The 24,391-nt window shown below is 35.1% G+C and overlaps 1 protein-coding gene across 5 annotated transcripts in view; it reads left to right on the top strand.

The window, feature by feature from the left end:
• Positions 1-24,391, top strand: part of LOC110454724 (dynein heavy chain 2, axonemal-like) — a 99,115-nt gene that overhangs the window by 3,557 nt on the left and 71,167 nt on the right. For 3 of the 5 annotated variants that reach the window (XM_021504395.1, XM_021504397.1, XM_021504399.1), the window contains exons 5-27: positions 406-570; positions 940-1,178; positions 1,865-2,056; positions 2,671-2,808; positions 3,152-3,259; positions 3,887-4,092; positions 4,262-4,391; positions 6,104-6,286; positions 6,521-6,655; positions 9,719-9,754; positions 12,586-12,665; positions 13,064-13,210; positions 14,097-14,388; positions 15,006-15,110; positions 16,362-16,532; positions 17,063-17,191; positions 17,590-17,801; positions 18,218-18,418; positions 19,985-20,141; positions 20,466-20,555; positions 21,105-21,353; positions 23,051-23,212; positions 23,884-24,006. In XM_021504395.1, coding sequence (XP_021360070.1) covers positions 406-570; positions 940-1,178; positions 1,865-2,056; positions 2,671-2,808; positions 3,152-3,259; positions 3,887-4,092; positions 4,262-4,391; positions 6,104-6,286; positions 6,521-6,655; positions 9,719-9,754; positions 12,586-12,665; positions 13,064-13,210; positions 14,097-14,388; positions 15,006-15,110; positions 16,362-16,532; positions 17,063-17,191; positions 17,590-17,801; positions 18,218-18,418; positions 19,985-20,141; positions 20,466-20,555; positions 21,105-21,353; positions 23,051-23,212; positions 23,884-24,006 — 3,650 coding nt within the window. Of the gene's footprint in view, positions 1-405; positions 571-939; positions 1,179-1,864; positions 2,057-2,670; positions 2,809-3,151; positions 3,260-3,886; positions 4,093-4,261; positions 4,392-6,103; positions 6,287-6,520; positions 6,656-8,221; positions 8,228-9,718; positions 9,755-12,585; positions 12,666-13,063; positions 13,211-14,096; positions 14,389-15,005; positions 15,111-16,361; positions 16,533-17,062; positions 17,192-17,589; positions 17,802-18,217; positions 18,419-19,984; positions 20,142-20,465; positions 20,556-21,104; positions 21,354-23,050; positions 23,213-23,883; positions 24,007-24,391 lie in introns of all 5 variants that reach the window. The other 2 variants (XM_021504396.1, XM_021504398.1) reach the window with 2 other exon arrangements.

Consider the following 24,391-nt stretch of genomic DNA (forward strand, 5'->3'; position numbering starts at 1 on the left):
ACACACACAGCCACACACACACAGCCACACACACACAATCACACACACACAGCCACACACACATGCACACCTTCCCCTGTATTATGGAGGTGTTAAAGGGTTCAAGGGGATAACACTGTACAACATGCTTTAACTCATTCTTCCTTGAAATTTCATAATGAACTATTCCAACCTTTGAATTGGAAGAGTTCAAATGTGTCTTCAGGGGTGAAGGGTTTATAGAACTGCTCACATATGACATACCTTGGCTGTTAGATGCTTTAGAGTAATTTATTTATGCATGAATTACATAGAGCACTTTTCAAATGGTAATTGATAAAAATATGGTTTAAGCCTTTATGACTTTGAATGAATGAAAGTATGAATCTTTCAGTGAATGAATCATGCTCCTTAACTGTGTGTCAGGTATAAAGAATGATTTCTCAGCACAATTACACAAATTTCTGGCCAACCTGACAGACACCCGGTGGAAGCTTGAAGGGAAGACGGTTCTGTACATCCCTACAGAGGGTCTCAGACTTGCCTCCGAGGATGCTGCCAAAAACAAGGAATTGGTCCAGAGGCTGGAGAGTGAGTCTTCAACATCTTTTTTCATGTTCACCATTCTTGTTACCTATTATTTTTGCCTCCTCAAGTTTTTGCTTTGAGATCTTATGGGCCAAAATTTTAAATGCTGGTAGTTGGATAGAGATTTGATATTTTGTTGTTTTTTCGAACAAAAGAGGGAAAAATAACATTTTAAGAACAAGTTTTCTAGTAATCAATAAATTGCAGTTTCAATGAATAAATATATGAAACGTGTGCAATCATTTCTAGATTCACAAGAAAACCACCTCTGTTCAGCAAAATATATATTTTAGCTTAAATCAATATTTTATGATTTTTAAATATTTAAGTTAGGATGAATCAACAACCCTGTGATGATTGTTTCTTGTGCAGCGGCCATGATACACTGGGCTAGACAGATTAAGGAGGTACTCAACAACCAGGACGCCTTTGAGATGGCCGAGAACTCAGGCCCCCTGGACGAGATTGAGTTCTGGAAGAACAGATGTACAGATCTGACAGGCATCAGTACCCAGCTGGACAAACAAGGAGTGAAGAAGATAACGGAGATTCTTCAGATGGCCAAGTCCTCCTACGTTGCACCGTTCCTCAAACTGTCGTCAGAAATCAAGGTGGGTAAAATGATTATTTACTAGTTGAAAACGGGTTAACTTAAAGCTCATTCTACATTTTGTCCGAAGTATTTCTGAACATAAATCTTTTGACCTGTCATATATATGTATATTGCATCAGTCTTACCTGTTTTGAACTTGTGTTTCAAGTTCAACTTTGGAAGTCGAGGCTACATTTTACCTAGCTTGTTTATGTGCTTACTCTCAACTTTTATTTGAAAAGGAGGTTATGTTTATAGTCCTTATAGTGTAGATGGTGTGTGCTTTTTCAGGATCATTAGTTAATACAAATTAATAATGTTTCTTGTTAATTAAAATTCTTTAATGTTTGTACATGTATTGATATACTTAGATGTGTGAAGATAATTAAGTTGGTAAATGAAGTATACGTTTTAAAGTTTTGGGGGTTAGATTGATTGATTGATAAATCCACATGCAAGTCCTGGGTCCTACCTAGTCTGTACCCATAGAAATTCAATTTAAACCGATAGAAATTCTGAAAATACTGAAATTTAACATGGTTGGACCCATATATTTTAACAATACGGTGGAAAAAGACCCATACAAACTTATTGCAGATTGATCACTGTAATGGTATTATGGTCTGGTTTTGGGACTTTTCTATATATATATATTTATGTAATGTGTACAGGTCATTCTAATATGTAACTATTCTTTGTACACAGGAGGGGTCACGACAGGCGGAGAGCAACCTCAAGTTCCTGATGGTGCTTAAGGATCCGTGTTTCGAGTTGTCAGAATCCAAACCCAAAGACATTCCTGCTATGTTACCCAAGATTCTTGGCACCATCAGGATGATCTGGGTCAACTCCGAGTTCTACAAAACCAGAGAGAGGCTCACCGGCATACTCAAGAAGGTCAGCGTTCATGCGTTTCTATATATATATGTCATGTGTTCTGAAAATTCTGTCAGATAAATGTTATCTGAACATATTATTTCTGTCAGCTTTTAATTTGCAAAACTAGATTCTGGTCCACATCTATTTCAGTGGGTAATCCCATTTTACAGACAACAACTTCATTTTTCTTAGTTGACAGTTTTGGTTGTTGGTGTATTGGACAGATAATACGTTCCATCATACCTACTTCAAGTTGGTCAATATTGATTACAGACACAAAACTTACAACTATTTTTGTTAGTTGTTTTTCTTCTACATTAATTTTTTTTGTTACTGTATTTGACCTAATAATCACCCCATCCTTTTTAAGTGCCGTATCATTTGTCTGGTCTGATTGACTGATCAAGATTACTTGCTGACTAAATTGAAAACGATGGCTTTTACTGCTAGTTTTTGAGAATTTTAGAAAGTTATGAAACTTTTTGAAAGCCTTCAAAACTGTTGTCAGTGTAGCTCTGTGACTAAACAAAGTAGCACTCATATAAACAGCCAATAGAAATGCTAGATTTTATCATGGGATGTACTACTATTCTGTAAAACATGCCTCTGTAAAACATAGCTTTTATTTTTAGATGAGTAATGAGATTATCAGACGGTGTTGTAAGGAGATAAATCTGGACAAGATCTTTGACGGGCACGTACAGACAGGGATGAAATCTCTCAATGAGTGTATTGAATGCTGTGAGAGCTGGAAGGAAATATATAACAAGGTACGGTCAATCTTAAATCTCCTATCGTCTTTCTTTCCATTATATCCCAGAACTTGAGACAGAGGAAAAATAATTTAATTTAATTTGCATGAAATGGTACAATACCTGGTTAAATTCAACTTGGATGAAGGATCGATACTTTGGTCCTGTTGTAAATGATTTTTGAATTATTTGATATTCTTTTCCTGATTACATTGAGTTCAATTTCAGTTGGTTTTAAAATTTTATGCATATCAGAAAAAAATGGAGACTGGAACAGTGAGTTTCTGTTTCTGGTGTTGTTTGGGTTGATAAAAGATTGCTGTGCTTTTTTCTCCTTTTCATGTACATTCATCTGTTTCAGATGTCCAAACTACATCACAAGTTTTCTCCCGTCGGATGGGTGCTGGATAAGAGCAGTATTTTTGCTCAGATTGATGCCTTTGTACAGAGGTGTAAGGATCTGATTGGTGTAAGTAAAGAAAGTACTCCCAAGTTTGTAGCTTGCTCAATCTGTTTAACTCATTCACCCCTGAAGATACGTTTGAACTCATCCAGTTCAAAGTTTGGAATAGTTCATTGTGACAGGGGTGAATGAGTTAAATTGCTTCCGAAGTAAGTGTCCTCCATATAGACTCTGCTCTTCTTGCTATCTCTAAAAAACACAAGACCCATGGATTTGAACCTTAGTTTAGAGACTTTTTTCTGATAACAAGTTTTTAAAAATTCCATGATGAACAGGAGATTACCCTGCGGGCCAGGTGTACGAGTGTCCCTGATATTCGGAGTGTACAAGTTCCTTCTCCCTCCCTAGACTGATATATCGTGCAAGGATTCTGTAATGTCACAGTGAAATATAATGGCATCTATTTTACAATCAGGTGATGTCAATTGTTTTCTTCAAGTAGGCACTTGGTGTATTAAGCAATATCCTAAACTAAAAGAATTCCTTTTTTAGGGGAGGGGATATTTACTTTCCATATTGTGGGGTCAGGGTGGGCAGATCTCAACCTTCGGGGTAAAATTTACCTGTCTTGCACCAAGGGGCCTTTTCAAAACATGGTAAGGTAGTGTATATGTTTTTTGACGTTTTCTCCAGGTATGTGAGGCTCAGATTCACTTTGCTCGACGTGAGGAGGGAGAAAAGATAGACATGCCTCACTTTGCTGGACAGAAGGGACCAGAGATTGCCAGGAGTCTACTCGAGATTGAGGCTACATTCGAAAAAAATCTCAGTCAGCTCCGCTCTGTGAAAAACACTATTCTAGATGTCAAAGCCACATCATGGCATGATGACTACGTCAAGTATGTATATTTTTTTTTTTTTTTTTTAATAAAAAAAAATAGCATGATTATTTAAAAACGTAATATCTTCACATTAATGGTAACGTCATGTATCTGTAATAGTATGGACATTGATAAAGATTTGTTTATTGTACCAGTAATTAGACCTCACTGACTTATGTGCTAACAGGTTCCGAGCAGGCATCAAGGATCTTGAGGTAATGATGCAGAACATTATAACATCGGCGTTTGACACAGTGAACACTGTCGAGGCAGGCGTAGAACTCCTCGACATCTTCATGCACCTGGCCTCAAGAGAGGTAAGCATCACAATGTATAAGTTTATTGGTACAAGAAATTTTACAAAAGTGCATTTATAAATATACTACCTAGTCCCTCTGCTCGATATAATGGCTATAAGATAATATTTCTAACTTATTCACCCCTGAAGACACATTTGAACTCTTCCTAATCAAAGGTTGGAATAGTTCATTATGAAATTTCAGGGGTGAATGAGTTAAGCTAATTAGTTACAACTAGTCACAGCCTCTTCTAAACATTGCCTGAGGATATAGGGATGAACTACTTATTTAGATAACTGTAACACAGGACAACTGTAACACAGGACAACTGAAACTGAAATCTGATACATAACAACTGTAACACATGACAACTGAAACTGAAATCTGATACATGACAACTGTAACACAGGACAACTGTAACACAGGACAACTGAAACTGAAATCTGATATATGACAACTGTAACACGGGACAACTGTAACACATGACAACTGAAACTGAAATCTGATACATGACAACTGTAACACGGCACAACTGAAACTGAAATCTAATACATGACAACTGTAACACTGGACAACAGACACTGAAATCTGATACATGATAACTGTAACACAGGACAACTTAAACTGAAATCTGATACATAGGAACAGAAACACAGGATAACTGAAACTGAAATCTCATCCATGACAACTGTAACACAGGACTACTGAAACTGAAATCTGATATATGACAAATGTAACACGGGACAACTGTAACACATGACACCTGAAACTGAAATCTGATACATGGCAACTGTAACACAGGATAACTGAAACTGAAATGTGATACATGACAACTGTAACACAAGACCACTGAAACTGAAATATGATACATGGCAACTGTAACACAGGATAACTGAAACTGAAATCTGATACATGACAACTGTAACACAGCACAGCTGAAACTGAAATCTGATACATGCAAACTGTAACACTGGACAACTGAAACTGAAATCTGATACATGACAACTGTAACACAAGACCACTGAAACTGAAATCTGATACATGACAACTGTAACACAGGACAACTGAAACTGAAATCTGATACATGACAACTGTAACACAGCACAGCTGAAACTGAAATCTGATACATGCAAACTGTAACACAGGACAACTGAAACTGAAATCTGATACATGACAACTGATAAGGAAGTCTTATAGTTCACTGCTCTTTTGTGAGAAATTAGAAGCTGCTGATTAAACTTAGATTAAGGTGGACTTGGTGACAGCCAAAATATTTTGAGACTGAATAAAATGAATACAAATTGGGAGATTGAATAAAAGAAAATGGATTTTTAAGAACTTGAGAACTTAAGAAAATGATAAAAAAAGAATACATTTAAAAACAGAATAAATTGAAGAAGTTTTGGAAGATGGAATGAAATTGATAATTTTTTGAGAAACTGAATAAGCTTTCAGGAATTTGTTGATCCTTGTGAACAATAATAGATATCTTGAGAAACATGATTTTCTGTTGATAATTCACAAGAAGATACCCTGAATAAAGTTTAAATGATGAATTTAAATGTCTCACAAAAATAAGTTTTGACAAATAATTCATCAGAAAAATTTCAGTTGTTTAATAATATGTGATCTATAAGTACTTAATTAAAGAGCTAGACACATGAAAAAAGTTGAAAACGTGTTAGGGTGTCTGTAGACAAGCTGTTCATGGCTGTTTTTTGTGTGTCAAGGCAATCAAGAGAACGATAGACAAGAAGACCGTTGATGTGTACACCATGTTCAACGAGGAGCTGAACGCCGTCAAGAAGGAGCTCACACAGAAATCACTCAAACAGTCGCCCAGCCATCCCAAGTTTGCTGGACAGGGACTTTGGGCCCGACAACTCAAGCGTAGGATCGAGAGGGGCATGATGGTATGTATAGTGACTTTCATTTTTTGAAAAAACTGTTGTTTCTGTGAAATCTCAGAAAAAAAAGGAAAATTACATGATGTAGATCGACTGATATATTCTGGCTTCCAACAAATGTACCTTTGCATTTTTTAGTTGATTTCCCATTATTTATACCATTGTACAATGAATATATGTATTACAATGATTTATTTGAGATAGAGGTATACATATGTGTGACGTGTATCATTCGCTCAGATCCTGGACCGCGCCCACTTCCTGCCCCATATAGGGTCTGGAGAGGAGGTGAGGACCCAGTATCAGCAGCTCTGTCTCGCTCTGGACGAATACATCCGCAAAACTTTCCACGAGTGGACGCAGACAGTGGACAAGGTAACACATCTATCTCCTACTGTGTTATTTTGGTTTTGTATGTTTGAATTGGAAGCCTGGAGTCTCATTAAAAACACTTTTTTCATTAATCTGTTTCCATAGGTGTAAAAATAATTTTCAAAGTCCTTACCCAGAACAAATAGGTTTAAAAATCAGTTTGTCTGAACTGAAATATTTTTATATAATGTTATATATAAATGAGCATTATTGGACTTGACCGCTTTGTGAAGATTTAGAAATTGCCTTAGCCGGGTTTTTCTAGACATTAGAAAAGTGACATTTTTACACCCCCTATTATAATTTATACAAGTTTGATTATATTGTGATATTTCATAGCTGATAATCCAAGTTTCTGAAAACATTCATGATTCTTGTTTGTACTAGATCTTTCAATCAACAATCATTTTCATGTAAAAATAATGATAATTTTATTTGTTAATATTTGGGTGTTACCTTATTTAATATTTCGTAATTCTTGTTTGTGCAAAACATCCTTTCAGATATCTTAAGTAACTAGGTACTAACTAGTCCAGAACACTATTTATGTTCAGATAAAAGTAAATTCATAAATCGAAAGAGCCATTTATATCCTATGGAAGCAGTTTGGCCTTTGTCCAACCTCAAAGAGTTTAACACTGGCAGTGACTAAAGTGTGTTTATTGGAGCTAAGGCGGGCTGTTTTGTTGTTCAATTAACATATCCACAGTAAAGATAGACAAACATTGTCCCTATTATACTCTTGTATTCACCAATGTCATAGTTCTGATTTTACCTGAGAAAAAAACTTAAGCTTTGATTTATTTCTAACTATCTAAGTGAAAACTAATGTTTTTTTATTTGGTTTAATTAAGAAACTATATCACATGATGCGATGGCTAATATTTTTTTCAATTTGAATGGAAATTTTGGCAATGTATATTCAATAACTTCATTTATATAACAGAAATATAGAAAAAAGTTCCATTGAAGCTTAAGATTTTATCCAAAGAAATTATAGGCCCATCAATGCATGCCATCCCCATCCAATCTAAGTATATCTGTGAAAACCCTATCTATACTATTATACTGAAACATCTTACCGGTATGTCAATAATTCAGTTACTGTACAGTAATGATATTTCCTGTTTAGCATATTTATTTGATTAAGAACTTATATTTACTATATAAATGTGATTTTTACTGTGTAGCAGTTATATTTACTGTATTAGGATTATACAGTGGTCAATCTAAAAAAATATCATATTCACATAATTTTCATTTTTATTTTGCTTTTATGAATATTTTAAAGAAAATGAAAATGGGGAAAAATAGTAAATTGGATAGAAATTAAACAAGATTTATCATGAAGAAATTAGATATGGTAATGAATATAAAAGGGAAAGATAATTTTCAATTTGTTTTGTGATTTGATTCATTTTAACATCTTGGTTGATATTTTATGTTTGTTTTGCAACTAATATATATACCACAAATCTTCATAAAGTGATATATGAAATCAACAAGCTAGTGAATTTATGACAAAAAGAAATACACTGCATGATTTCTGATTATTTGTATATTTTACAGATAAGTGTAAGTTGATGACTTTTGTTTTTGTTTGAAGAATGATTTTCTATCTTATTTCTCGGCCTACGTACATCTCTTTCATTTCTTCTGTTACTTCAATTTCTGTGAAGGGCAAAACTACAAGTGAATTTCTTTATGCTTTTGTAGAATCTGTGACACAGATTTCGAACTTTTTTATTTCCTTGATAGCGAGTGGTTTGTGCTGCTTGGGATTGAAAACTTTATTTCCCTGTTTGCAAGTTTTGATAGAAGTTTACTGAATAGAAATGTTAAAAAAAATGTAAACATTCCCAGAATTACGCTAAGGATTTTTTTTGGTTTGTCAAGTAAATTTGAATCGTAAAAATTCTCACAAAAAGAGTCTTACTGAATAGTAATGGTCATTTGTACTAGAATTAGTAAGATAAGAAAAAGAATCGTGCACATGGAACGTTACTGATAACTTACGTTTGTTCTGGCTTTTGTAGAAATGTTAGCTAAAGAAAATTTTTGCTTGCTGCTTGAAATTCAAAGCATTATGTCCTAAGAGTAATAATACTCGGTAATATTTTTTTTTTTTTTTTTAAGTAGAAATGTTGTTCTGGCTATGTGTACAAATATATGTAGGTGTACCAGTTTAAGGTAACACAGGGTCCTTTGTATCATGTAGAAGAATTTTTTTTTTTTTAGATATCATTGTTCATGTAGCATTTTTTTTATGGAATTCAGACTAAGTATTTGGTGATTTGGTGATGTAGACACTGTAAATTCATGTTTTTTATGACTTACATATTTTCACATTAACTTACAAGGTGACTGTCATGATTTTACATATTCTAGAATATGAAATCTAGCACATAAAATAATCTATTTCCCTGATTTGCTGGTCAGTAATAATTCTTGAATATTCATTAATGAATATTCATTGACTTTAAATGGCACTGTGTGTCCATGACTATTCAATGATGATATATCATTATTAATTTTGTAATTTTTGTCCTTGCGAATAGTTCCATCTGTAGTTTTAAGCAAAACTGTGAAAATATATACTCATGAAAATGAAGTGTTTTGCAGTATAATTGACATTAGATAATGACGTCTTCTTTTCTAAACAAAGTTCATAGAACCATACACACGTTAGTATGGGTGAACTCTATACAAAGTCGGTCACAGTTTGGTTAAAATATTGACATCTTTTGCAGGAGGGGACTGAGTTGTTCACATATAATTCACATACATTATATACTTATGGCGATATTCTGTACTTCCTGAAAATGTTGTTTAGAGAGCTGTTTGAACGGTACAAGCTACACCAGGGTGTGTACACTAACAGGACAAAGACAATATTTGGTTAGAAGGGTCTCAGTGTTAACTTTAGTTTTAGACATTCCTGTGACTCTCATCTGTTCATTTGTGTAGATGAGGGTTTAAAAATAAAACAAAAACAAACTCACACCCACAGAAATGATAAAAGTATGCGCTATATATCGGTATTAAAGCACTAGATGTTTTCTGCAGATTTGCTCCTCCACTGCCGCTATCATGAATATTCCGGTAGGTATATATGCGTGGGTGGAGCAGACAAGGTGTAATGTTAGACAGGGTTATCTCCCTTGTATCTTACTCTGGCTATCAGGACGTGTTGTATACAAGTACATTTCTTACACAATTATTTTTTTCTATTTTTTTTTGATGCGATCAGACTGACAGAATTTTATCTCTAGGGCTCAATTGATAAAATTTTGATAGATAGCCCACAAGTTCACACCAATCTTACATATAAATGATCATCTAAAGGAAAAAAATGTTAATTTTCAGATATTATTTAAAATTATGTTTTTTTTCAAAAAATTGCAATAACGACTTGTTTACCTTCATTCTTGGAACCACCAGGCCAAGAAGATTTTACAATTTAATATAAAATGAAATTTTATTTTGATTGTAAGAATTACTGTTTGATAGAAAAATACATTTTGAGTTAAATTAATTAGATCTGTAAATACATGATACCGGTACATGTAATAAATCCAATATAAGACAAAACTATTGACCATCATGTCCGTGAGATGAGCCAGAGTAAAGAAAGGGAACTTCAATCTACTGAAGCATGCTATCAACATGGAACATTTAACATTGAGGGAATATATATATACTGCACCAATATTACAGGGTAATACAAACTTGTATTTATATTACAGCAATATTTAACTATGTTAACCTTATATGCATGTTTTGACAGTTTTAACAAAGGGAACTATATCATCTAGCTTCTTGATGGACTTAGAATTAAGAAGTGAATATCAATATCATAATTGCTTGAAATTAATATACATATATATATATATGGTATTATTACAAAGTATGAGAGGGGCTTATTTTATAGCTTTTTAAATATCAGTGTGGCACTTACCAAACATATGTGTGGCAGCAGATAAAATCATTGCAATCTCTCATGAAAAAAGCTCCTGAAATAACAATCTTCTAAAATTGTCCTACAATGGTGCCTGGTGAGTACTAGGTATCTCTCTCAACAGTTCGGGAACTTAACACAACTTTAAAGACAGTTTTGCATTTTAATTTTTTCTTCGATAAAATAGAGGCACAGTGTAATTAAAATCTTATCAGAATTTCATGCAAATGTCTACCACCAATATGCGTCCACAATATTTATATTGACTTAATATTTTTTCCTGAATTTGAAATTTATGTTTGTATAATTTTGAAGGAAAAAAAATCATAAGATAGAAGAGAATTTTGATAGAGAAATTCAGATCAAAAACTTTTAGCCATTTACTGAAATTGAATACATTTTCAAAAAATATATAGATTTGAACAGAAATCAGTTTGAGATTGTCCGAGAAGTTTGTGCTAGTTCCCCGAAGCCTGTTCAGTACAAGGCTACAACATCACATATAACTGATAAACCTGGTGGTAAGATTTAACCCTCTGACTTTACTGACATAACCTTTAGCGGTAACAGAGTATAACACACACACACAGATCTCGGGCAATCTGTGTGGGGTAAAATATCATAACCAATGATATGAGCTCTGTCTTTAATACAACAATATATAGCGGAAATAATATGAAGTGGAAAGTTGCAAAAACAGACACTTTTTGTTTCTGATCTAAATTTCACAAATGTTAAAGATATTCCTTATCTTAATTTTTACCAACATTGCTGGAGGTTAGGAAAAATCTTAAAAAGAAAATAAATTTTCCTTAAACTGATTTGTTTCCCAATGCAAAAACTTTTATAACTTAACGGAATTTTACTGAAGTATATGAAAAATTATATGTGTATATGTAATATATATGTTTTCGAACATGGATTAAATATATATTTCAAGGTTCGAGGTATCACATAGATTGTACTGGTACCATAAGTGATACCAGGGACAGGCAAGGAGATGAAAATGATCAGAATACAGAAATAGGTTAACACCAAATGGCAACTTGGGAATTTTTGCTTTTGAAATAAAAATAAAAATAAAATTTTAATTATTTTGGCTTTTGAAGTAAGGTGTGAGGGATCATTGGAGTACAAGCGACATATACGTTTTTCTGCCATTTTGGAGAAGTAGTTTTTATTAAGTTTAAGCATAGTTGTAGGTTACGGTTTAATCAATTAACAATTTTGAGTTATATTATCAGTTATCCTCAGTGTTCTGTTCTATGATGTAATGGACATAAAAAGTGAAGTGTTTGACTTAAAGGTGTCTGTGTTTACATATTTCCACTCTATACAATAACATCTCTGACCTTTCCACTGTAACATAATAGAATCTGTCAGTATTATATCAATATTATGCAGTCAGGTTATTCACCTGTTCCATTTTAAATTGGTTATGAAAATAAAATTTTGATTATTTTTACATTGAGATGCTTGAAGAGTTTTCTGTCAGTTTTTACTTTCAGCACTATATATCACAACTTATGTACAGCACAGATTTAAGATTCAATGTCATATGTAAACTTAATATTTAAATTTTGGTTTTGTAAACATAGATGTTTTTATGTTTAATTTTCAAGGCAAATATCAAGCGTGACTTTTTGCATGTAGTATCTGCATTCTAGCTTTGTGAGGAAAACATTTGATGAACAAAAAACTGTACTATGAGGACAAAATAATTTCGTTTGTGATTTTCTTTATCAATTCGTCTTTGAAATCTGTAAAATTTCTGAAAACTTATTCTATTGTTGATTTCAGTAATGAAGTAATCAGGATGATGTTTTTAAAAAATGTCATAATATATATAATGTAAATTATGGTTTTATTAGTGATAAACTAAATTGTAAAAAAGTGTAAACTTGATTTCTGGTATTGTTTTGCTTATGATATAATTCTGAGCAGTGATAGAACGGTACTGTTGTGTTGTCTACAGGAGCCCATGAAGTTACTAGAGGTACCACTGATGTGTAGGAGCAGCGAGAAACCTCCCATGTTAGACATCAATTTCAACAGGTAAGACAACAAATGTCCATTTCAACAGGTAAGACAACAAATGTCCATTTCAACAGGTAAGACAACAAGTGTCCATTTCAACAGGTAAGACAACAACAAATACATTTCAACAGGTAAGACAACAAATGTCCATTTCAACAGGTAAGACAACAACAAATACATTTCAACAGGTAAGACAACAAATACATTTCAACAGGTAAAAACTGAAAAAAAAACCCAACTGATGCATGGATTTTGTTTTCAGTAAGTACATTGTCATCATAATTTCAAAATTCATTTATTGTCGTTATGTAATTCAAGTCTTTATCATTTTGTACATGTATTATCATTAAGAAATCAAACCATATATATTTTTGTTAAGAAAATGTATGTGATGTGTATGTGACATGTTTTCGCAGGAGTCTACTGAAGATTTTCCAGGAGATTCACTACTGGGAGCGTCTCATGTTTGAGATTCCTCATTATGCCACGGATGTATACAACAAGCGGGAGGATCTCCGTGCCCTCCGGGAACATGTGCTGCTGGTCGTCCGCGACTACAACAGGTAATCTTTGCGCCCTACCATATAAGGTCAATCACTTCCCAGATGCTGTATTTGCCTTATTTAGTGTCTGTTCTTCTTTATGCACCCTGTCTCATCCTCTCCTTCTTCAGTGAAAAAGTATTTGAAGCATTTTTAAACATAAATATATATAAATATAAATATATGTCATAGAAGAAAAACATAAATTTTTCAGATCATCCGCTAGTGTTGTCGGCTAGTGTTGTCTTTGGAAGTGACTTTTCCAGTTTCGTCAAATAGATAATTCCCCTAAGTTCAGTGGTAGAGCTTCGTACTAGAATGTCTGTGGTCTGTGGTCTGTGGTCTGTCTGTGGTCTGTGGTCTGTCTGTGGTCTGTCTGTGGTCTGTGGTCTGTGGTCTGTCCCCACTGGAGGCACTTATCATTCGTTTTACTCCTTTCCGTTACACTTCTATAGTGAAATCTAACGGGAAAATGAGAAATAAAGTCTTTGAATTATCTCTATACTTTTTGAAAATNGGGGGGGGGCATATGGTATGACCTGGTACCCTGACACATCTTATCATGTCCTGATTCATTATCGTCATTCGAGCAACATTTTGTTAACAGATTTTGATCAAAATGTATACAGAGATTAAGTAAGAAAAACGAGCATGTGTTTTCAGGTTTCCAAGGTCAATGCCAAAGTCACCATAACTATTTAAAGACATTTTGTTGAGAAGCTTTGATCAAACTTACACAGAGGTCATGTATGTGAATAGTTCAGTAGAGTTTGTATTTCAGGAGCCAAATGTCACGGTCTCAGTACAATTTATAGAAATTTGCCAAAAAAACAATGGAGCAGGGGCATATATGTTCTCATAAATTTTCTGGTTTAGTTTAAAATTGTGTTATTTTTTTTCTCCTCAGAATAATTGCAGCTCTTTCTGTGGAAGAACGAGGACTATTTAAAGAAAGGATTCGTTTCCTAGACAAGAAGATTCACCCTGGTCTGACCAAACTGACCTGGGCATCGAAGGGTATTTCAGACTTTTTCGTGACGGACTGCCGTATCAACGCCAGTAAGATACAGGTGGTCGTGGATGACTATAAGAACGCTAACATGGATATTTCTAAGCAGTGTGTTCAGATCAGTGATATGCTGCTTATCAGCATAGACCCTCGTAAAGTCTACAAGAATTTGGAATTTGACGAAGAACAGGTAAAGAATGATTATTTATTTCTATTAAATTTTGTATGTTATATGTTTTTGAAACTCTTAGTACAATGGCAACTGTTAGACATTTCAGATCCAGAGAACGAGGTTTCACTAATATCTAAAATGTAAAATGTATTATTGAACCTTGAGCAAGTCATTGGGTGTATGTAACCTGCTTGACTTGTGTTTCCTTTGAATTTCTTTGCTGATCAACTTTTGAAATGATTCAAAAAATCATCTTATCAAAATAATTTATGAATATAACCAAATTAAGAGGGAAGATTAAGAAATGTCAAATTCTTTTTTAACAAACATTTAAAAGTTTATAATTCAAAATTCAATGCAGTACACATCTATGTAGAAAGAAAGATGATTTTTGAATGAGGGTAAAAATTTGAAATTGGAGATGAAAGTTCAAAGTTGTTATGTGCTCCGCCACCATAGTTAGTGACAGTAGCGTAGCCTAATGGTGGTGTGTAACCTTGTGTAACTAGAGTGATTCCCCTTGGTGGAACTCTCGTTCGTTTGTATTATTAAACCATGCGTTTTGGATAAAGTTGTTTACCGAAGATTGTCTGGCATGTGTCATCTTTAATACTGGCGCTCTTAATATTTTTCAGGCAAATCACAGAGAAAATGTTTCCAGGAAACTGAAGGCTTTACACGACGAGTTAGTCAGGACCATGAGGTTGACATACGAAGTCTTCAAAAACGACGGCATGGAGGTATGTTTTGTTATTTTTGCATTTTCGTTGATAAAAAAAGTTCATGATCAGGAAGTATTGGGTGTATGCCCACCAAAGTGATGGGTTTGGAGGTTTACTTTCATAAAAAAAAACAAAAAAACATCACAAATTTTGTTAAATTGCAAATTTTAGTGTAAAAAGCAGGAAAATGACACACCATCATGAAAACTGTCCTGTATACAATGGGTATGTTGACTTGTGTATTTATTCAGACACACAAACTAATTAGGCATGTTCATGAACTTGTAAGTCACTCTTTTCCAAGCTTTCGGGCTTAGCCCTTCCTCAGGGATTAAATGTCACTAGACCTCTATGTCACATCCATCTTGACAAACATGTTGAGTAACTATGACGTTGATGACGTCATAACACTGTTACCATGACGTCAACACAACACAATGACGTCATCAAACCATGACCTCACAAATTGTGATGTCATCATCATCATTTGGTATTGATACCATTGGGGAAAGCAGTGTTGAGTTTGTTTAATTAGGCATGTTTTTTTTATCATTGATGACTTAGATTATGCTATACTAAAGGTAATACATACACTTCAATATAACGTGAACATTGTTGTTATGTATCGTATATTTACACATCCCTTGTACAGGGTCTAAAAAAACCAAAGAGCACATTCAAGTGTCAACTAAACCATAACTTGAACTCAAAAACGATTTAACTATGAACCAAGGAAAGATTTTCGTGGAGAATCTTGAAAAAGTACAAGAAATATAAGAATAGCTGTTCTGGAAAGGTATTTTATACGTTTTCTACGGGAACCAGGGCAGTGAGAATGGACGTATACGACAATGACTAAATTAACTTGCCATCTAAAAAATTGTTGTTATTTAGACAAAAGACTATTACATGTGAATGTTTCCAAGTCTCTCGATCATACCAGCCGAATTATATCAAGGATCAAACACGAGGTGTCATCAATTCTTTGATTGAGTTTTTCAAGGGGATTCTGATTGAAACTTGTGACCTGAAATGGAAACCATAGGAAACACAACCTAGTTTCCGACAAAAATGGCTGTTCCATTATTTGATCAAACAGTTTGTTTAAGGTGGATCATGGAACAAAACAAACCATCCTAAAAGATTGAGTAGAATTTTTTTCTTGTTCAGTGTTTTGAATGCAAGTTGTTATTATATTAATGAAGGACTACCGTGTACTATGTTTAGCTGACGGAATAAAAAATATACACCAACTATATTACACTACAGGTACAACAACACTGGCACAGATACACGGAGAAGATGGACAGAATGGTGGAGGAAGCCTTCCGACTCAACATCAAATGGTCACTCCAGGAACTGTCCAAGGCCATCAACGGAGACGGAAAGTCTGCCCCTAACCCTCTGTTTAGGGTGAAAGTTTGTCTCCAAGGCGACAAGGTAGGAAATCACATGTAAACAGTCTTATCAACAGTAAAACCTTGGTATACTGCCAACATTGGTTCGACCAGATTTTGGCATTTATATAAAGACAATGATAGAATATTAATATAAAGATGCTTGGCGATATATCAAGTGAGATACATAGAGAAATTGTTAAAAAAAAGATTATCTCGTAAACTGAAAGAAAAATCTTTCTGAAATTTGACATGGTGATACACTTGTGAAATGTTGATATGCAGGGGTTTGACATTTTTCTAAGGTAAAGGTCAAGGTCACTGCTACTGAAAATAGACTGGGGGAGGGGGATGTGTTTGTGTTTTGGTCCTAATCTCAGAATTCAACTGTCTAATCTTTTTGAAATTTGACACAGTGATACACTGTGGTATGAAGATGTACAATAGGGGTTTAAAAAGTTTTTAAGGTCAAGGCACATAGCGAGACTTGTTAGTATTTTAGTTTTACCAGTTTTAGATAGTTTGAATGCTTTCATGCCAAATCATTATTAATAGTGTACTTGTTTTATATAGGTTGAGTTCCAGCCCACACTCAAACAACTGGCCAATGGGATAGGCAGTATTGGAGGTCAGCTGACCAAGGCTGTTTCCGGCATTGTCCGTCTTCCCAACATCCTCACCAAGAAACGCTCCACCAAAGATGTAAATACATGTGTACAAGATAACAAGCAGATATTGGTTCTAATTCATTGATTAGATTTTCTCATATAAATTTCTTGAACGAAAGAAAAAAAAAATAAGGAAAGTTAAAGTGTTCTCTCAAGACAGGTGGTGTTTATAACAAGTTCAACCGCCCTCAATCAAATTCATAAAATCCTAAAATCATAAAAGTGCTTAAAAAGAGTCTGTCCCTCAACAAAGTTGTCATTCTAGACAGGTTTTGTTGTATACATCAATACAAGTTTGTTTACTTATTGTTTGTGTCATCAAGAAACAAACAAGAAAAAAATTCATATCCCCAGTTTTCAGAAAAGAAATTTTCAGAACTATATTTTTGATGGATATGACCCAAGATGGTGACATTTTGATGTGTTTTGCAGCCAATCCATGATGTGATATCGCGGGACGAGGAGACAAAGAAGATCCAGACGGTTATAAACACAGGAATGCAGACGAACGCCACCAATCTACAGAACTATCTGAGTACGTGGGACAACTACCGTGAGATTTGGGAGATAAACAAGGACATGTTTATCAAACGCTACCAGAAACTTAACCCACAGGTCTCTTCCTTTGATGCCGACATTGCCAGGTGAGATGGTTGTTTAGTAAGAATGTTAGGTGAAGTATAGTAGTTTTAAACAAGGAACTTGTACTGACCATTGGTCATTACAGTATATTTTTTTCAGAAGTGCTGCATCCTCGATACTCCAGGGGTTTGTCTCATCCATAAAGTGACAAACACTGAGCCTTCGGTTTTGCTGTGACATATTCCAGGGTTGCAGAGAGCAAAAGTGAGCGAGGCCCTTGAGTGTCGAGGATGGAAGTGCTGAGGAATAGAATTTTATGTAATAATATTTAATTCTGCTGACCAACAGTAATGAAGATTAGCCCATCCAAGTACGATCATTTCAAATCCTGCTGACCTAAAGTGTATCTTGTTCGTTATGACAACAAACCCGTCCAGGTACAATGAATTTTGACCCTGCTGACCATTGTCCATTACAGGTACGATGAGGTGGCCAACAACGTCCAGACTCAGGAAACAATCCTCAACATCCAGTTTGTACTCCTGGACTGTTCTCCGCTCAAGTACGCCATCCTCGGTCATTGTCAGGAGTGGCAGAACAAATTCACCTCCCTCCTCAAGGAGATCGCCACCAGTCGCCTCAACGAGCTCCATAACTTCCTCAAGGACAACAGCACCAAGTACGTGATCTTAATGTACCCAACTCATTGACCCCTGAAGACACATTTGAACTCTTCCAATTCACTGGTTGGAATAGTTCATTATGAAATTTCAGGGGGTGAATGAGTAAATAGGGCCATGTAGGTGTGAATGACAGATGTGATTGACAAGGTTGTGTGAGGGTGCGGAGGGAGGGATAAATTGAGATTATTCTTTTCCTTTTTTTGCTTTTATTACAAGCAATATTGTAGGAAAAAGGGTCTTTTCAAAAATCATTGAGAAATATTTATTTTTTCAAGGAATTTGTATTTAAAATGATCATAATTGGTAAAAGATCAATATTTCATGCAGTTTTAGCTAAATGCAATCCTATTCTCATTATGATTAACAAGGGCAGATAAATTATTACAATTTTACTTTAACACCAGCTGTATATGACCTACCTGTGATAAGATGAGGTTTTAGCCCAAAAAACCCATGTCAAGCAGATTTCGCAGACAAGGGTTACAAATAGGTACACAATCCCTCTTTATACACATGTATAAAATGCACTCATTACCACATTCTTATGACTGTGACATGTGTTATGTATGATGTCTGTGGTTTGTGTGACACCTGTATACCAGTAGGTGTGACACCTGTGTTATGTATGATATCTGGTTTGTGTGACACCTGTGTTATATATGATATCTGTGGGTTGTGTGACACCTGTGTTATATATGATATCTGTGGCTTGTGTGACACCTGTATACTGGTAGGTGTGACACCTGTGTTATGTATGATATCTGTGGCTTGTGTGACACCTGTGTTATGTATGATATCTGTGGTTTGTGTGACACCTGTGTTATATATGATATCTGTGGCTTGTGTGACACCTGTATACTGGTAGGTGTGGCACCTGTGTTATGTATGATATCTGTGGCTTTTGTGACACCTGTGTTATATATTATATCTGTGGGTTGTGTGGCACCCGTGTTATATATGATATCTGTGACACCTGTGTTATATATGATATCTGGTTTATGTGACACCTGTGTTATATATGATGTCTGTGGTTTGTGTAACACCTGTGTTATATATGATATCTGTGGTTTGTGTGACACCTGTGTTATGTATGATATCTGTGGTTTGTGTGACACCTGTATACCAGTAGGTGTGACACCTGTGTTATGTATGATATCTGGTTTATGTGACACCTGTGTTATATATGATGTCTGTGGTTTGTGTGACACCTGTGTTATATATGATGTCTGTGGTTTGTGTGACCCCTGTGTTATATATGATATCTGTGGCTTGTGTGACGCCTGTGTTATATATGATATCTGTGGTTTGTTTGACACCTGTGTTATATATGATATCTGTGGTTTGTGTGACACCTGTATACCAGTAGGTGTGACACCTGTGTTATGTATGATATCTGGTTTTTGTGACACCTGTGTTATATATGATGTCTGTGGTTTGTGGGACACCTGTGTTATATATGATATCTGTGGCTTGTGTGACACCCGTATACCGGTAGGTGTGACACCCGTGTTATGTATGATATCTGTGGTTTGTGTGACACCTGTGTTATGTTTTATCTCCAGTGTTAGTAAACCTCCACAGACCCTGGACGAGCTTGGTAACAGCCTAAATCTGTGGGAACAGTTACACACTGGGCTCGCTGACACAGAGGCCAAGTTCCCACCCCTGCATGACCAGTTTGGTATCCTGGAGAAATATGAAGTCGCGATCCCTGAGGAGGTAACAGGCACCTTTCATTTATGTACACAGTAAAAGGGAAGCTTTCGCCCCTTTTCATAAATTTATTCAACATTTTTAGCCATTTAACAAATTCAACACCTAGATGATGGAGATAAATTTTCATTTTTTTCAAGGAGAGAGCTAGTATAGACTTAGACTATAGTCTAATCCTACCGATTAATTAGTCAAATTGATTGGAATGATGTTAAATAGTGAGTATAAGAGACTGACACTATATACATGTAAGGTCTAAGTACGGTGTACCATTGTCTGATGATTTGAAGCTGACCATTCAGGTGTGACATGTTTCTGTTTGATCACCAGGTGACGGCCATGCTGAACGACTTGAGCAATGAGTGGGTGACGTTCCAACAGGTCCTGATTGACGCGGAGACGATGCTGAAGAAACACAAGGTCAGTATACATGTACACGCGCGGACAGTGGTCAGTTCTGATACATGTACACAAGTGGACAGTGGTCAGTTCTGATAGTCTTAACTGCTCTACTGCTCTGCATTTTCATTCTACCAACTAAAGAAGGAAATATTTTTAGTTTTCTTAGGCTGATATTTTTGACTTTTAAACTCTCGTTGTTAGACATGGTGATTGCTGATGTCATGACCTTGCCATCTGATGTCATGACCTTGCCATCCAAGTTTGTTTGTGTTTAACAGACCATTGAATATTATGGTCACTTAGGGCCGCGTCCTGATCGTGTAAACATATAAAGTCTACGTTTACAGAATCCCTGGCCTTTACTCTGCATCACTTACTTGCTTTTATTGAACATAATGTGTGTAAGAAAAGGAACACTGAACCAGAACAAGACATGGAAAACTACCCGTCTATGTCTTACCTATCTTTCCAGATAAAACGCCCTATCCTATATGTTGTCTTATTTTCTAGCTTCTGCTGTAGAACACATTTTGACGAAAATTATATGCAATATTTTACGAATTGTAGGAGAAATTCAAGAGTGGATTGCTTGCACAGTCGGAAGAATTCAAGAAGCAGATACACAACTTGATGGATGAATTTGCCACCAAGGGTCCATTCGCCGCCAATATCGGAACGGCTGATGCCTTGAGCAATGTAGCGGTGATCAAAGAGCAATTAGACGCACTTAAACGACAAGAGCAGGAAATCAGAAAGGGCCTCAATATCTTCAAGATCGACCAGCCACCGTCAAAGGAGGTCGCAAATCTGGATAAGGTATGATACCAGTGTATTTGTACATCTGTGAAGAGGGCTGAATTTCAGATGGTTAATTATGCATTTAGAGTAATTTGAATTTTTGTTTGTATAGATATGAAAAAAAAATATGGATAAATATATGAATCTGCACAGTAAATTTTTGACAATTTCTTTTCCATTCTACAATGTAAATTTGAAAAATCACCTTTAGTGCTAACTTATAAGTTACCTGCTGGTTTAAATGTCATAAAGATAAAACAAGACAAGACGATTGGTTAACCTGCTTTTAGTAATGGCTTTATTGATTTATGTTGCTGTTACAGAAAAAAATATCTTAACCCTTTCACCACTGTAGACCATCATGGACTCCTCCATATCAATGCATGGTAGAGTCTAATAAAGTTACATCAGGGGTGAAAGGGTTAGAGGGCATGGCTTATTTTTTTTTTTCATTTTTGATTAATTGGATTTGAGTACAAATGTATTTGGTACGAAAATAAAAGAAAAAGGATTTATTTAAATTCAAACAGGAATTGACATCTCCTACAGTAACTGTAACATTTGTAACTGTCTAACATTGTACTCATTAGGGCCTGGAGTTGTGTCCTACAGTAACTGTAACGTTTGTACTGTCTAATATTGTACTCATTAGGAACTGGAGTTGTGTCCTACAGTAACTGTAACGTTTATAACTGTCTAACATTGTACTCATTAGGACATGGAGTTGTGTCCTACAGTAACTGTAACATTTGTACTGTCTAATATTGTACTCATTAGGACATGGAGTTGTGTCCTACAGTAACTGTAACATTTGTACTGTCTAATATTGTACTCATTAGGATCTGGAGTTGTGTCCTACAGTAACTGTAACGTTTGTACTGTCTAATATTGTACTCATTAGGAACTGGAGTTGTGTCCTACAGTAACTGTAACGTTTGTAACTGTCTAACATTGTACTCATTAGGTCCTGGAGTGGTGTCCTACAGTAACTGTAACGTTTATAACTGTCTAACATTGTACTCATTAGGCCCTGGAGTTGTGTCCTACAGTAACTGTAACGTTTATAACTGTCTAACATTGTACTCATTAGGCCCTGGAGTTGTGTCCTACAGTAACTGTAACAATTGTAACTGTCTAACATTGTACTCATTAGGTCCTGGAGTGGTGTCCTACAGTAACTGTAACGTTTATAACTGTCTAACATTGTACTCATTAGGCCCTGGAGTTGTGTCCTACAGTAACTGTAACGTTTGTACTGTCTAATATTGTACTCATTAGGATCTGGAGTTGTGTCCTACAGTAACTGTAACGTTTGTACTGTCTAATATTGTACTCATTAGGACCTGGGGTTGTGTCCTACAGTAACTGTAACATTTGTACTGTCTAATATTGTACTCATTAGGATCTGGAGTTGTGTCCTACAGTAACTGTAACGTTTGTACTGTCTAATATTGTACTCATTAGGATCTGGAGTTGTGTCCTACAGTAACTGTAACGTTTGTACTGTCTAATATTGTACTCATTAGGACATGGAGTTGTGTCCTACAGTAACTGTAACAATTGTAACTGTCTAACATTGTACTCATTAGGTCCTGGAGTGGTGTCCTACAGTAACTGTAACGTTTATAACTGTCTAACATTGTACTCATTAGGCCCTGGAGTTGTGTCCTACAGTAACTGTAACATTTGTAACTGTCTAATATTGTACTCATTAGGACCTGGAGTTGATTGAAACGATCTGGAACCTGAACAAGGATTGGGAAGGACTATGGTCCGACTGGAAGGGCAACAAGTTCACTGAACTTCAGACTGCTGATATGGAGAATAACTCACAGGCTATTTACAAAAAACTCAACCGCTTCAGCAAGGAGCTCAAGGTATACACTCAGTGTAGCTATTGTTGGCTCACCAACAGCATCTGCAATAGTGAACAATGAACAAAAACTTAGTTCATCATAACTGAGTGCAATATTGAAGTTCAAAAGGCACCAAAATAAGAATCACTAAAATAGGTACTTTATCAGTATATCTGTCATTATTCCTCTGATTTTGAATTGAAATTTGTACAGATAAGATGCTCAATGCACAATCACTAATGTAAGTTATGTAAAAGTTTAAATTCAGTTTTAAGTTTAAATAGTCATTTAAAAATTATGGTATGTGTGTTAATTAATAGAGAGCATGTATGATTTGAAAGGTGATGCTTAAAGATTAAAGATTTATTTTGTAATTTAAAAAGAAAAGTTTTGACGTGATATCTAGAAACTTGTTTAGTCAATGCATTAAAAGCTTTGAAATTATTTTATTTCTATTTTTTTAGATTGTGATTCCAAAAATGAACAAAAAAGTTTTCACAATGCATTTTAGTGAAACTTTGTTATACTTCCTCCAGAAGTCCAGCAAAAATGTTGGCGTTATACTGGGGTACATTTGGCATTACATGGAGGGAGACATATAATAAAGTAATTTTAGGTTTTGGTGTTAATTTTGATGTTCACACTTACAAATTGATGTGTAATTCAGTTAATGAAGAAACATTCTGTTTCAGGACAAGAATTGGGAGGTGGTTGATACAAGCAGGAATAAGGTTGACCAGTTCAAGCGAACCATGCCCCTCATTAACGACCTGAAAAACAAGGCCATGAGACCTCGCCATTGGACACAGATACAGGTACGGTTGAAGAAACCTGTCTTTAATTGAACAGCACTATGACTCTACAAACTTCAATTCATAAAAAAAAATCATCAAAGTTATACAATGGTTATTAAAGTACGAATTTGTATTTCAGGGTCCCAAACTCAATCCCAAGGTCACTAATGCTATATATAGGCCTACCACAGGGCCAAGGGAGCATTCATGTGTTAGCATTGGTTTCTAGTTTTATCAACCATTTATTGGCCCTTATGACCTCCTCTGTGTTTACGAGTCATTAAGATTGTCATAATAATATTTGATAACAATATTTAAGAAATACTGTTTATTGTGGCTAATTTTTGAAAATGTTAAAAGGTTCCGCTAACATTCTAATTTTTCTGGGTTGCTATGCTACCAGAAC

This window comes from Mizuhopecten yessoensis, unplaced genomic scaffold, assembly GCF_002113885.1.
Source record: "Mizuhopecten yessoensis strain PY_sf001 unplaced genomic scaffold, ASM211388v2 scaffold8037, whole genome shotgun sequence".
NCBI classification, from domain to species: Eukaryota; Metazoa; Mollusca; class Bivalvia; order Pectinida; family Pectinidae; genus Mizuhopecten; species Mizuhopecten yessoensis.